General features: G+C 28.2%; 1 protein-coding gene across 1 annotated transcript in view; it reads left to right on the top strand.

Annotated features, from left to right (window-relative positions):
* Positions 1–14,440, top strand: part of LOC100166340 (calcitonin gene-related peptide type 1 receptor) — a gene marked incomplete at its 5' end in the record, with an annotated part of 100,518 nt that overhangs the window by 16,497 nt on the left and 69,581 nt on the right. Inside the window, one exon of the mRNA XM_016805568.2 lies at positions 9,466–9,557. Coding sequence (XP_016661057.2) covers positions 9,466–9,557 — 92 coding nt within the window. The remainder of the gene's footprint in view (positions 1–9,465; positions 9,558–14,440) is intronic.

A 14,440-nucleotide genomic window follows, 5' to 3' on the forward strand; every position in this document is an offset into this window, starting at 1 on the left:
ATTGATTACTTTTAATCGTAAGCTGTAATCTGTAAAATTGAAAGTTTTAAGTGTTTATCATCAAATGATGACCAATGTATTAAAATATATTATAATTGTAACTACGAAATATCTAAAATATATATCGTACCTAAATATTTAAAAATCTATTAAGGTCTTTCAATTAAATTGTTAAGTTTACTACTTTTTCAAAAGCTTAATGTACAGGATTAAACAGAAATAACTGATATATTTAATCAATGAACAACGAAATTACTCTTGTTCTTATTAATACAATTGTATTTGTTAGTATATATAATATATATATATATTATTATGAAATTCAATGAACCATAATCATAATAATATTAAATATAAATTAAAAAATGATTAGAATCAAAGTTATTACATTATCGATTAATTATTTTTGTCATTTCTTTCTGTTACACGCTCCACAGGTGCATACTATTTAAAATATAATAAAGTATGTAAGTTCCAAGAATTTTTCTTTGTCATAGACAATGTAAAAAAGTGTACTTCCCTTTTTTACAACGTTAAAATCAATTGTTACCTAATTAGAATTTGTAATTTAAATGTTGCATAGGTACTTTAAACTTTTACTACAAACATTAATAATATATTTAAAACGCAAAAAAGAAAAAAAATTACTGGTGTTTTAAATAAATTATTCTTGATTTAATGCTTAAATGTATAGTAATCGATTTAATAATAACAATTAACATTAACCACCATGACATTTGTAGTACATGCTACAGGTTACCAAAAAAAACCTATACAAATCATGAACAGATATTTATAATTTTACACAGTTTATACATGTTATAACAGTCGGTTGGTTGATCAATATTTATTCTTGTGTTTTCAATTGTGATGTACCAATATCTAATATATATAATATGTATATATATACATATATGATTATTAATTTCTTTGTTTTTTTTAAATTAAACCTGACGTGTATCGATCTACATGGGTTAGTTAAATACCATTTTGAGAACTAGATAATAATTTAATTTTTCATCGCAGATTTAATTACGATGCATATGATACAATAAATAATATTTAGAAGCCTAAATATTTGATATGATTAAAGGTTTTTGTGTCTTAATAAAAAATTAAATGTATCGATGACAAATAACTCGGAAGTTATTGACATAAAAATATAGAATCCGTTAACTGAATATGCATACTGTACTTTTGTCGTTGCAAAATGAACCAAATATATTTTGTATAGAATGTCAATATTTTCAATTTCATGTTTTGAACGTTTTCGATTGCGGACTATAAATTGTTTTTAATACACCATTTTAAAATCGGAGCTATGATAATTTTTTTTTTCATAATATTAACGTTCACTACCCATACAATTTAACTTTACTCGCCTATAGTAATAATTCATGCGCTTATTTATAATTGCTTTAAAGCAAAGTCCGTTAGCTGATATTTACAATGGCTATTATTTATATTTGTACTTGGTTTCTGGTGACTTACTTTTCTTGTACATTTCAATAAACTAGATCATTGATATAGGTATAATATAATATAATTTTTTTTTCTTTGGTATCGAGTGGTTACTATAGCCGCGCGTCGTTGCATTACGTCGAATTTACATTATTTTACATTCCATTATTTTCTATTTTCTATTTATTATTTATAATTATAAGTAATAACAAATAAAAGACAAATATGTTGTCAATAACAATTAAAACTTAATTTTTACAAGTTAAAATTTCAAATGATACATTTGCACTTATCAAAAATACGTATTATCATTACGGTTTTGTCACAAATTCTCAAGAAATTACATAACGCGTTACAAATGAAATAATATCGTTACAGTCACACATACATTTCGTTCCTTTATTACTCAATAACACTGTATTTTGGCCATTTGGGCATATTTTGTTTGTAGTCATATGAAAATTACAAAGTAATAATTTTGAGTTTTTTTTTTGTTATTTTAATTTTACTTACCTATTATTCAACTGTTGACATTAAATATTAGTACTTATTGTTGTAGCTAAGTTTACTAATTATAATAATAATAATAATAATATTACTTACAGGTACGTAATACATGTTTACATTGCTACACAGCCAATACTACATAAATACTTACTCATTGTAACTATTTAATACTAATAATACTACTTAATACTTCTTGTTTAATTTAAACTATCGAAATTCACCCTTTTCTATTCGCTGTACTCGTATTTGGTTGCTACGTATACAACAAATTTATGTACACTTTAATATTCTTCGTAACGCATTTATAAGCATTTAACCCTAATTGGTACGTCCGCGGGTTCTTAAATATGAATACCTTGATTTTGAAGTTGAGAAACTATTTTCTGTACATAATAATAATATGTAAGCATACCACATAAATCAAGGGTTATTTTTCGGTTAAAACATCATGTATAAATATAATAAACAACAAACCGGGTCACTTGCAATATATTTAGCTAATTCGCATTTATGAGTAGCATTTGGATATTATTTAAAATGAATTATTCAGAATGTGTTCCGGACTTATAATGACGACATCGAAAACTCGTTTAATTATGGGTTACACAGAGTTCGTGACAATTACCAATATTTGAATATTACAATCAACGTTGGTAACAAAGTTGGTCTACCTAATTTATTCTCTAAAAATTATTTTTGGTAACGACAAAATTATATTTTAGAAATAAATAATTATTTATAAAAATCATAAATAAAATGTCGTATACATTATTTATTAAATACGTACTCAATAGTAGTATACTGTATACCTAATAACTTGTTTTTGTAAGACGACGAATCTTTATGGTCGTGTCCGCCATTTGGCGCCCCGGGGCAAACATTTGCAAGCACCCGCTCTCGTTCCTCCACCACAAAGGCAGTATTATGAGGGTTAAACCCCAAAATCAGTAAAGGTGACTATATATATATATATACATATAGTGTGTATAGTGTCTACATATTATATAGAAATAATTTATACAACTACCCCCAAACATTTTTCCCAACCACGCAACAAGTCCTCTAATCTCCATCCATAAATTGGCATCCATTTTTTCCTAAAAATATATTATATATTATGTAAAAATGTATTATAATGTATAACAGTTATTATATCAAATATTAAATGCTTAGGTAATAAATAACTAAAAATTGAACAATGGAATGTTAACACGCAGCAATACGAGTATGTATATTATCATATCGAATACAAATCATAATATTATTATAATATAATATTACCCGGTTATCTATCACGATCATAAAACAAAACCAGATTTAATTTTAAAAAACAAAATATATAATAGACAATAGTATATTATGTATTAATAAACGTTGTGTGGCATGGGGAGATTAAGCGCGTGCATTCGTCAATAGTGGATTAATCCGACAGCATCGTTCGTTTATTAAACGGTTTTTTTTAATTTGTAAAAATGAGAATTGAATCGATTTTAAATTTGAAAACTACGATGCCATTTATTTTATACCCATCGACACGTGATTGACTGCAGAAAATTTAAAATTACAGAATGTGTTTTATCGTTAATGGACAAACATTCGTATTGAATCACACGTGCCGCTGCAGCCTGCGCGGTGGCGGTGTGCGATCAGTATAGTTCTGACCAAATGCGATCCTACGATTATAATAAAATACACGTTGAAATAAAAATAAATCGAGTTTTAAATACTACTACACGTTTTAGTCGATTAAGTCATTTGGAAACGTGTCAATACTGATTTTTATAATATTTGTTTAACGCAAAACTGACAGTGTATGATATTATTTTTTTTTATAATTAATAATACTTTTCATCGTTAAACCGAGAATTGTGTTCGCACCACAGTGGACTCCGTCCAATCGACTGTTTATTTAGTCAATGGCAGACATTATGAATTGGATTTGTACAAAATAATGTCCGTTTTCTTCGTCGTCGATAACGATAGTATAATATGTATAGATAGAATCTATAAGTATGTCAGTCAACGACGTAATTATTTCACTTCAAAACCGTGTCAGAAAAATGATTTCAATTTACAATACATTTTATTTGTATCCAAAAGCACTGTGTAGGTATATGATTATAATCGTAGGTACCTATATTATGTAATATATATTATGTATGGTAATATTATATAGTTCTCACTTCCCAGACGCCGAAATAATTTCACGTGTACCGAAATTCACTAGAAGTTCAAAGTCAATCATGATGATTTATGCTATATCGACCGCAGCTCCACCATAATTGCTCCACTGCCCTGATCCCGCCTTAAACTGCACAGCTGTCTCACTCTGTATAATCTGATTCATGTATTGTATTCCGCGTATAATGGGCATCTAGGAGCCAATTCTTTTTTTTCTTTTGCGTAAAAGAAAATAATATACGACCAGTAGATACACAATTTCGGATCAATTTTTTAAACAGAACACCGAAAGGAGTTCAGTTGTATTCGAAACAGTGGGCGTTGTATTTTCTGCAAATTACTCTGCACATATATATTGTATGCATTTATTTAACAAAATATGTTTTAATATTGTTCGCGTTAAGATGCCAACAGTATTGTTACTACAATGCTATTCAATCGAACCGAAATAATTTCAGTGTTCAAAATAAATATGCCACATTTCTGCGGTAATATCCGGTCAGGTTTTATGTATAGTCATAATACGTACCTACTAGTTATTATTTATTAATTATTATATTCGGTTGGATATTGCGAATTCGGAACAGCCACACTGTTATAATCTCCGACATCGGTGGTCCGACGAATATACACTTCACAGATTACAATATTATCATCATCGTCATCATCACCATCATCGTCTACGCGTTTCCACCGATAAGTCCCTGTATATAATAACAATAAATTGAACCTACCATAATATTATATCGACCAACCACAGTGTATGGGCGTGTTTTGCAGAAAAACGTAAATTTTTTTTAACCCTTTTCGGATAAATTTCGCGATTGAAATTTCTAAAAAAAAGTAGGTTTTCTGTAATGTAATAGATTTTAGTTTTTTCTGTAGTCGTACTCACCCCGAAATCGCTGCCCTTTAAATTTGTCATTTGATGCGTATGTACTCGTATCGTGCTATATAAATGTTTAAAAAAATGTAATAATTCCTGAAACCACGATGTTCTGCTTTATAGTACCTATACTTACAAATGCTTCACACAACGAATCTCGTTAGTTTTCCAAACGTTTCGAATTAATTATTTTAAAAAAAAATATTGTTAACTTGACCACATCGTTTGCTAATTATGCGCTACACGAATAATAATAATAGTTATGGTACAGAGTTCGTACCATTATTTTCTTGTTTGTTCTACGGTCGGTGTATACGAGGGAAATAAAGAGATAATGAGAGAACAAACACATATCCCGTGTACATTATAATTATCCCATGATGTGGAATTGTTAGTGGTCCCTAAAAAAGTTTTGCGCATATTGTGAGTACGTGAGTAGATGGACAATTATTAGAAAGTATTGCATTACATCGCAGACTTCATAGTGTATATATTATTGTTGTTTAATATACTGTACACAATTTAAATAATTGTAGTTTAAATACAAAACCCCCAAAAAACTCGTAGCGTCATTCATAATAAACTACCGCGCCATTAAATGTAAAATGCTGACATTATAATATTATAATGTTTTTTTTTTTCGTTTTGAAAATGTTATTTATTATTTTCACTATCGGAGAGTAAATATATTTACAGACTACAGTTAAGTTATAACTTGTCGACATAAAGTTTTCTAAAGTATATTCCATCCCTCACTATAATTAATAATGATTACTCCGCCACGACCCACTGTCGTCTGTATTTAGAGCGCCGTATTACTAATTTACCCCTAGACCGAATATTAATCGATAATTTTATAATAATTTACTACACGTCACGATTTATGCGTAAATATTACTTATATATTGCGTTCCTGTATAGCTGGTCTGGAAGAGTGAGGAGGAGGGTGTGGTTTCACTATGATACCCTACAACGTTGTGATAAAACCGTCAAAAATTATTTTACGCATAAATGTATGTACGTCGTAATCGATGGAAAATTAAATCTTAGAACAAACAGCAGGACTGCAGATGACCAACGTTATTGTTAAATTAGCCATGATTTATAACTAAAAAGTCGAGTACACTGTTTTGAATGTAATAATATGGAAACCCACAATATATAGTGGTGAAAATTGTAGGTAAAGCGATTCTCGGACAGGCGTTGGTACTTATATTCTTTTTAAACATTAATTGAAATATAAAATGTAAATCGTTGTTGTTTTCCAAAGCTCGTGACACACACAATAATAACACGTTTTCATCAATCCGTGTATTTTATGTTTACAGTGGTCACTATGATCAAAATATATAACGCCATTTCTATCCAGAGAACACCGATGATCATAATGCTGATCATAATAGTATAATAATACGCTTTTTGTTTGATATATTCTCTACCCCCGCCCTTATGTCCGTAAATAAGCTACAGCTCACGGGCTTATAAATATTATTTAACACGATATAGTCAGTTACTTTTAGTTATCGTCTGATGCTGATGAAGAAGAAACCTATGGCGATCGGAACAAAGGTGCGGTGTCCTACCGAGGTCGGGATCAAACTTACCGAACCGAAACCTAATTACGCCGCCCTGGTAGACTACGCGGGAACTGCCATCTATTTAAATTGGGGAAATAATTATATCATTTTAATGCATATTCCACAATTTATTATACACCGCGACAACCAACAAGACGTAGGTTACACTATGTAAAGGTTTATAAATTAACAAACTGATTTATGAAATTAATTTCCCGTGTCGTCTTTGTGAACAAAACTTCCGTCTTAAACAATAACCACAGTATACATTTTATAACTTAAATAGGTACCAACATTTCTGGACAATCGATATATGGTACGTTTGTAAAACAAATTGTCGAGTTACAGGGTCGACTATATTTTGTTTATCGCTTGTTCAAACGCATTGTGTAAACGAAATAAATGCAATTGCCAATTCATCGAATGGAACAATTTCGTATCAATCTAAAAACTCATTTAACTTTTACCCATCATTGATACAATATAATAGTTTGAATATCAACTTTTTAAACCCATCATCGAATTGTTGAGACGTTCAATGATTCGGAAATCTTCCCGGAATTTACGTATCTTTTTCTTCATATAAAAATATATATTGCCGCAATAACTCCTGCCTCCTGTATAATATTACGTTTGACTTTATATGTTTCTTTCAAACCTTATATTAGTACTTTAAAAATAGAACACCATAATGAGAAGGGTCACTAGATTGTTAAAATTATATTATACATATGGATATACCATATATATATAGGGTACACAAAATAGTTGATACAACAAAATAGTTTGAATATCAAATTTAAAGCCCATCATTGAATTGTTGAGGCATTCAATGTTCGGAAATCTTTCCGGAATTTACGTATCTTTTTATTCATATAAAAATATATATTACCACAGTAACTCCTGCCTCTTGTACAATATTTCATTTGAGCTTACATTTTTCTTTCAAACCTTATATTAGTACTTTCAAAACAGAACGCCATAATGAGAAAGGTCACTAGATTGTTAAAACTATATTATTCATATTTATATAGGTACCATATAATATATAGGGCACACAAAATCATTGGCGATCGTCTTGTCCATTGTTTACCTCTGCATTAGGCTGTAGCATTTCATTTCATTGAAATGTATAATAGGTATGTATTATTATAAACAATTTAATAATGGCTTTTCGTCTATTTTTGATAACATTATTACTTTTATTGTATTAATTTTTATATCAAAAAATATTTGATGACCCACATAATATTATGAACGTTACGGTTTTTACAAAATATATAGTGTTATACTTATAGTATAGGTACCTAATTTCTACCAACTGTGGTGTAGTCGGCACCGTAGACCATCGCATATATTTTATAAGACTGCCTTAGCTTTAAAAAAGCGGATGGACCCAAGAGATACATAACTTGAAAACAGGAAGGTATTTCATTCCTGTTGAGTGTACTACTACTAGACCTTAGACATATATAGGGACACAATGTTACGACACTACAATACGTCGTCCGTAGTTAGAGACCGCAAATGATCCCGTGACAAATATTTCTTTTGTAAACCGATTCCAAGTCCATCGCAACTCGAACTACACAATATTTTAATAAATAGTTCACAATAATACCACTACTATCATATACACAACGTAAATAAATAACGTAATAGCTGTTTGAAAAATTGTCTTTTTGCGAGAAAAAACTGCAGGGCATTCCAAGATAGAGCGACAGGAAATCACATTTTGCATTTTCGCATACGATTGGCGTTTTGGGGCTGGTTACTATGCACGACAATAAATGAGCGTCGAGAATCGAGATACATATTTGTATAATATAATCCAAAAATGTGTTTTTACATCAAGGTTAAATAGATCAGTGATTTAATAATGCGACTTAGATAAGGCAAAGCTCACCACATAATATAATATGTAATATGTATAGGTAGGTATACCACAGTTGGCGTTAGACGACCAGTTTTAGTTAGGATTTGGTTGTCTGCATTAATATTTAATTGGAATAGAAAAGCCTTCGGGTATCATCGTTAATGTTAGAGTCCGATTGACCCTCTATTATGGCTTCGGTCAGGAGCCCAGGAACATTCTTATCTTTAATCGGGTTGAGTGCTGAAACGCGGTGCTTATAGCAATCACATATTAACCGTGTGCTGGTTGCGTATTTTGTGATTGCGTTCTCTAAATCATTCAAATGCCACCAATCTCTATGCAATTAGCTTTTAATGATTTAACTGACCTTGTTAGGAGGAAAAAAATTTTCTAAATTAATTATCTACATCTGTTTCATATATAGTGAGAAAGGTAGTTGATGATTTTTTTAGCAAAATTACTTTTCAAAATGTGGACCATGATGCGGACCAGATAATATCAGTGATACCGGTCTGGAACATGACATTTTGAATCTTGCGCAAAAACAAATAGTAAATTAGTTCGACAAATTTTCCACGTTTAGATTCACGTCTGTGTGACTATACGTCTATACCAGATAATAAACGAGAATCAAGTCATAAAGTCATATTATAGTACGATATAATATTCCCTCGATTACGAATCATTCATAATAATATTATAAATCATAAAATATTTGGATACTGTTTTCGTGTATAATTATTATGTTCAATGCTTTGGTTTTTTTTTCATTAATCCGTCGAGTGACTACCTAATTTAAAAATAGAATTTCGATCATTTTAATGTATACTTACATTTATAAAATATTACGTATACGTTACAATATTCGTTCAGACTATTGTGGTATTATACACATTACACATCTGTGGACTGCGTCATTTGAACACTATTTTAATAATTAAACATCCCTCACAATAATACTATGTTTTATGTTACAGTGGACACAACAAATCAATACCATCTATCAAACCGGATACTTGGTTTCATTCATTGCACTTCTGCTGTCGATTGCCATTCTTACCTATTTCAAGTAAGTAATAAATACTGTCATATCGTTTTTGATTTTGTCAACCATACGATGATGTTTTATTTTGTTGCTGTTTACATATTTATCGTTAGTTGGAAAGCCGAACCGAAGCGTTTCGAAAGTTTCATCATAATTTTGGCTCGATTATGAAAATATTGGTAATTGGAAACACATGGTACTCTAAAAAGGTTATTTTACTGTAAAATAACGGTGGGGTGTACGCATCCATTTTTAACAAACACGACTTTTCGTTATAGTAAAATATCTACGTAATAATAATAATCCTTCGAAGACATACACATTTTTGATCGATTATTTTAAATTTAAATTTTTTGATGTGTTATATGTTGTTTTTTTTTAATGCTGTGGTATAGGTTAGGTGACTTGGCTTACATAGTACATTTTTTAACGTGTCAAAAATCTATTGGTGATTTTTTTAATTTTATATAATATGTACCTATATTATATTTTGTATCATCAGCAATTTCGATATCGAATACAATTAAATTGAACACGAGAAAAATGATATGTTTTTTTAACTATACCTAATTTTAGAATATGCACATTATCCAAAAACCAGGTTTTATAATTATTAAAATGTTCATAACGAAAATAATTTAGATTACAATTGAAGTGATACAATTGAACCATGGTGGTTCTTTAAAAGATATTTTTCCCGATACCTATCTTAATATATTTTTCTTTTTTACTGAAACGTCTATGGTGAATTCACATCCGATAGTTTTAATTATGGTAGCTTTATCTAATACGATTTTATCTGTAATCACAATGTTATATGATTGTCAAAAAATATTTTAGTTATTAATAATTGAAAATTTGATTATTTTCATTGCAATTTGTGACTTAATGTGAATTATTAATGGATGAACATGTTTTGTTATTTGATTATAATATACATGTAGTTATAAAACTAGGAACGATTAGTTTTGAAGATGAAATACATTATTAATTTTGCAAGTAAAGTTTTTAAGGTGATGATTTTCAAAATTGAATAAAAAAAAATTAACAATATAGATGGGTATACGCAGTCGTATTGTTAGTAGCTACTACTGGTTCATCATATACTAGTTATTTCATATTAAATTGTTTATTTTAAACTTTAAAAGTGTAACATTTTAACTGAATCATATGTTTTTAATCAATAATTTTCTTTTCAAACTACAAGTCTAATATTATCACATAATATTATGTGTGTATATTATATAACATTACGTCGTTACGGCAATCCTAGATGATGGTGGTAAACTTTCTATGAATGGTACTCATTACATACAATGAACCTAATTTACTATAAAATGTCGGAGAAACGTTATTTTATTATATGATGAATGTCCACGAATTCAACGAGCTCCCCTCATAGGCCCATTTGTTTCCGTTTCGTTGACTCTGATTTAGCGTGGGCTAGATAATACACCCAGTAGTGGAAAAAAACAATATAATATATATGTATACATGGACGTTTATAGTATATATTCACTATAATACATCATCAACACAACATAATATTGTTTAGTGTCTGTGTATATATATATATATACCTACGTAATACGTTTAATAGTATCGATGCAAAATAACAACAACCTATTCGCAAAGCGCGTCAGATAATAATAATATGTTATATGGACCGTTGAAGACTTTATTATTATTATATGTTGCTATTTAAGTGCTTACACTCGAAAATGGTCATCATTATTTTCAATTCTTCGACCCGGTTAACCGTTATAAATCAACTAGGTTTTAAAACAAAAGAATTTTTTACATTGATGTGCGTGCACATTGTATTAAAGCCTTTGTGCATACACCACCACATAATGGAATGATTACACTAAAGTATAATCGTTTTACAACCACGACCTTTGTCGGTTGAGATTTCCCAAATCCCTATACAATTTATAGCGATTTACATATTATTATAAACGAATAATTGATTGTTGTACACGGGACACTATAAAGTGACCTATATTGTACATATTATTTGAATTTCCGTAAAAAAGTTTGAATGAATATATTTGTATAATATTACAATCGTGGGTGAAATGTGTTTTAATTTTTATGCACACGACTGCTTAATTTTCACCAAATTGTTTTTTTAATTCTTATTATTTTGAAAAAATACGTCAATTTTATTTAGTTAAAAATGTAATTGTGATAGATTATTGAAACAGGTATAGTCTACTATTTGATTCTGAATAATATGTAAAAATCCCCAAAAGATTTAAAAGAAAAATGTTATATTAATTATTCGTGCTATTCGTATAGCCAATAAAAAAATCAATGCTTTTCAAATTACACATGGTAGACATGATAGGTGAGTGTACCGATTGTGTATAAATTAAACACTATTATGATGATAGTGTTCAAATTTATTTATGGTAGTGTGATATTTGAATAGTAGATTAGAACGCAGTCTCGTGAGAATTTCATATTTATAGTATCTAGAACAATAAGAAATGACAGATAATAATTATAATACTCCATAATTGAATCTTCCCGGCTTTCATGAAACACTTTAGGAGTCGATGACAATTCTCATTGAAAACAAAATATAATAATGTACATACCTATAATTATTATTAAGTTACTGAATTTGAGAGACTTGCTTACACTAAATGTAATCTAAGTTTAATTGTATTTCTTACCGCAGTATAATGTATAAATACTCGTAATGTAAAGTTAATTGTGTGTTTTTTTTTTGAAATAACATAGGTATCACATACCAACATTAAATTGTTCAAAATACATAGATTTTATTAACATATAAAGGTACACATTTAGAACTGAATAATTGTAAATAAGGTTTTTGAGTTGTAAATCTTAATACTTTATCAAACTAAACTGTTAAATAATTAATTAGTAGGTATATTAAGAACAAATAAGTCATCCTACAAATTTAAATTATATTATATAATAGGTACCTATAACAATGAATCCCATATTTGTTTTAGATTGATTTCGATCATAACAATGTAAAAGCATAAAAATTAATTAACTAATGACGTCTGTTGTTTTTCATTTTCTTTATTTATATATGAAAACATTTACATTTTCCCACAATAATTAAAAATCGTTTCCATTTGCGTCAGAAGTATTTATGAAAAATAAAATATATTAATTTATTTTTATTTTTAATGCTTGAAGTATCCATTAAGAATAAAAAAAATGTACAATACCGAATTTATATGGTATTATATGTGCATGGCTTACAATAATAGTATGTGATAGGTACATATTTGCTTGGCAACAACGACGAAGTTATCAGCGATACAATTTTATTATATTTACATTATTGTGATTATATTAAATTAGTTGCACCAGTTTCATTCATAAATTTGAATATTTAATTAGTGTATTGATTTCCTTCGTTGAAGGTTCGAGGATTTCTCCTGGAGTTTCTGAAAGTCGGTGTTTTTGTCTTAATCCGATATATCGTCTAATAATTATTGATTGTCAGAATCTAAATTAGTTTTAAAAATAATTTAATGAACTGTCCTCTGTATACTACATAATGATATACGATATTATATATTTAAAAATTTTAAATTATATTATGTTTTTATATAATAGTCTTATTTAAAAGTGATGATGAAAGCTATAAGTCAATGAATTCAAATTGTGTATGACAACTCGATATTAAGTTTTTTTTATTAATTTTATTAGACTGGAACTTTGTAAACTTAAAAATAAAATAGAAAATCAATTGATATCACACCCAAGATTTTATTAAAACTTTCTGAAGTCCATTGTAACTTGTAAGTAATTTAATGTTACTTTAATTTAATAGAACATGCTCCGTTATTTGATCATCAAATATATTTTCTGTACTTGATAATAAAAATGATAATATATATTAAACACATTATTGATAATGTATTAAACTTTTTTTTTTATAAAATATCAGAGGAAAATACAATAAAGATAATATTATATATTTCTGAAGTTTAAATTGCGCATATAGAATTAAAAGATGAATTTTGATAATATGCTAAAAATTATCGTTATAGCTCAAAAAAAAAAGGTGGGTAAGTGGATGTCACTCTGCTGTACAGTAGATTACAAGTGGGTCACTGTATAATGGATGGTATTAAATTTGAATTGAATGATATAATATCATTGTATAAGAAAAACGATTCTAAGTGGAGACGGTATGTCAGTCTAGGTATAATATTATATTATAGTCTATAGTATTTAAAAAAAATTGACCTATAATAGGTACCTAAAATAAATTCCAAATTAATCATATAACAATATCCATTAGGTACTAATTATAACACGTTATACAATATGTAATTTCGTCCAAATTTAAACTTAAAATGACTATAAAAGTAAACTGTGTAAATGTATTTTTTAGATTTTTTTGTAACAGAATTAATTACTTGCGTGGAATCTTCTTCTAAATTTTAAATTCTTAGATACAAAAGTTGAACATTTTATACATTTTTAACTAAAAAATAATTATTAAAATTAAAATTTGATAAATTTTGTCAAAATTCGATCTTTAAATGCTTATAAAAAAAAATTGTGCCTATGTATTTTTAATATTTTTCAACTGATATTGTAACAATATATCAGGAGCTTTGTATTCATTTTTTACACTTTTTAACCCAACAGATAAAACTTTATTGATATTTATAGTAAATAAAACTAAAAAAATTGAAAACCGAAAATGTCCGTAAACAGCTCAAAAAGAGTCAAAATATGTGTCAACTTTAAATGCTTATAAAAAAAAAAACTGTGACTAAGAATTTTTAATATTTTTCATCTGCTTTTGAAACAATATACTAGGTGCCTTCTATTAAATTTTCAAGCTTTTTTAATCAACAAATAAAATTTAACTGATATTTTTAGAAAAAAAACTAAAAAAAAAA

This window comes from Acyrthosiphon pisum, chromosome A1 (assembly GCF_005508785.2).
Source record: "Acyrthosiphon pisum isolate AL4f chromosome A1, pea_aphid_22Mar2018_4r6ur, whole genome shotgun sequence".
NCBI classification, from domain to species: Eukaryota; Metazoa; Arthropoda; class Insecta; order Hemiptera; family Aphididae; genus Acyrthosiphon; species Acyrthosiphon pisum.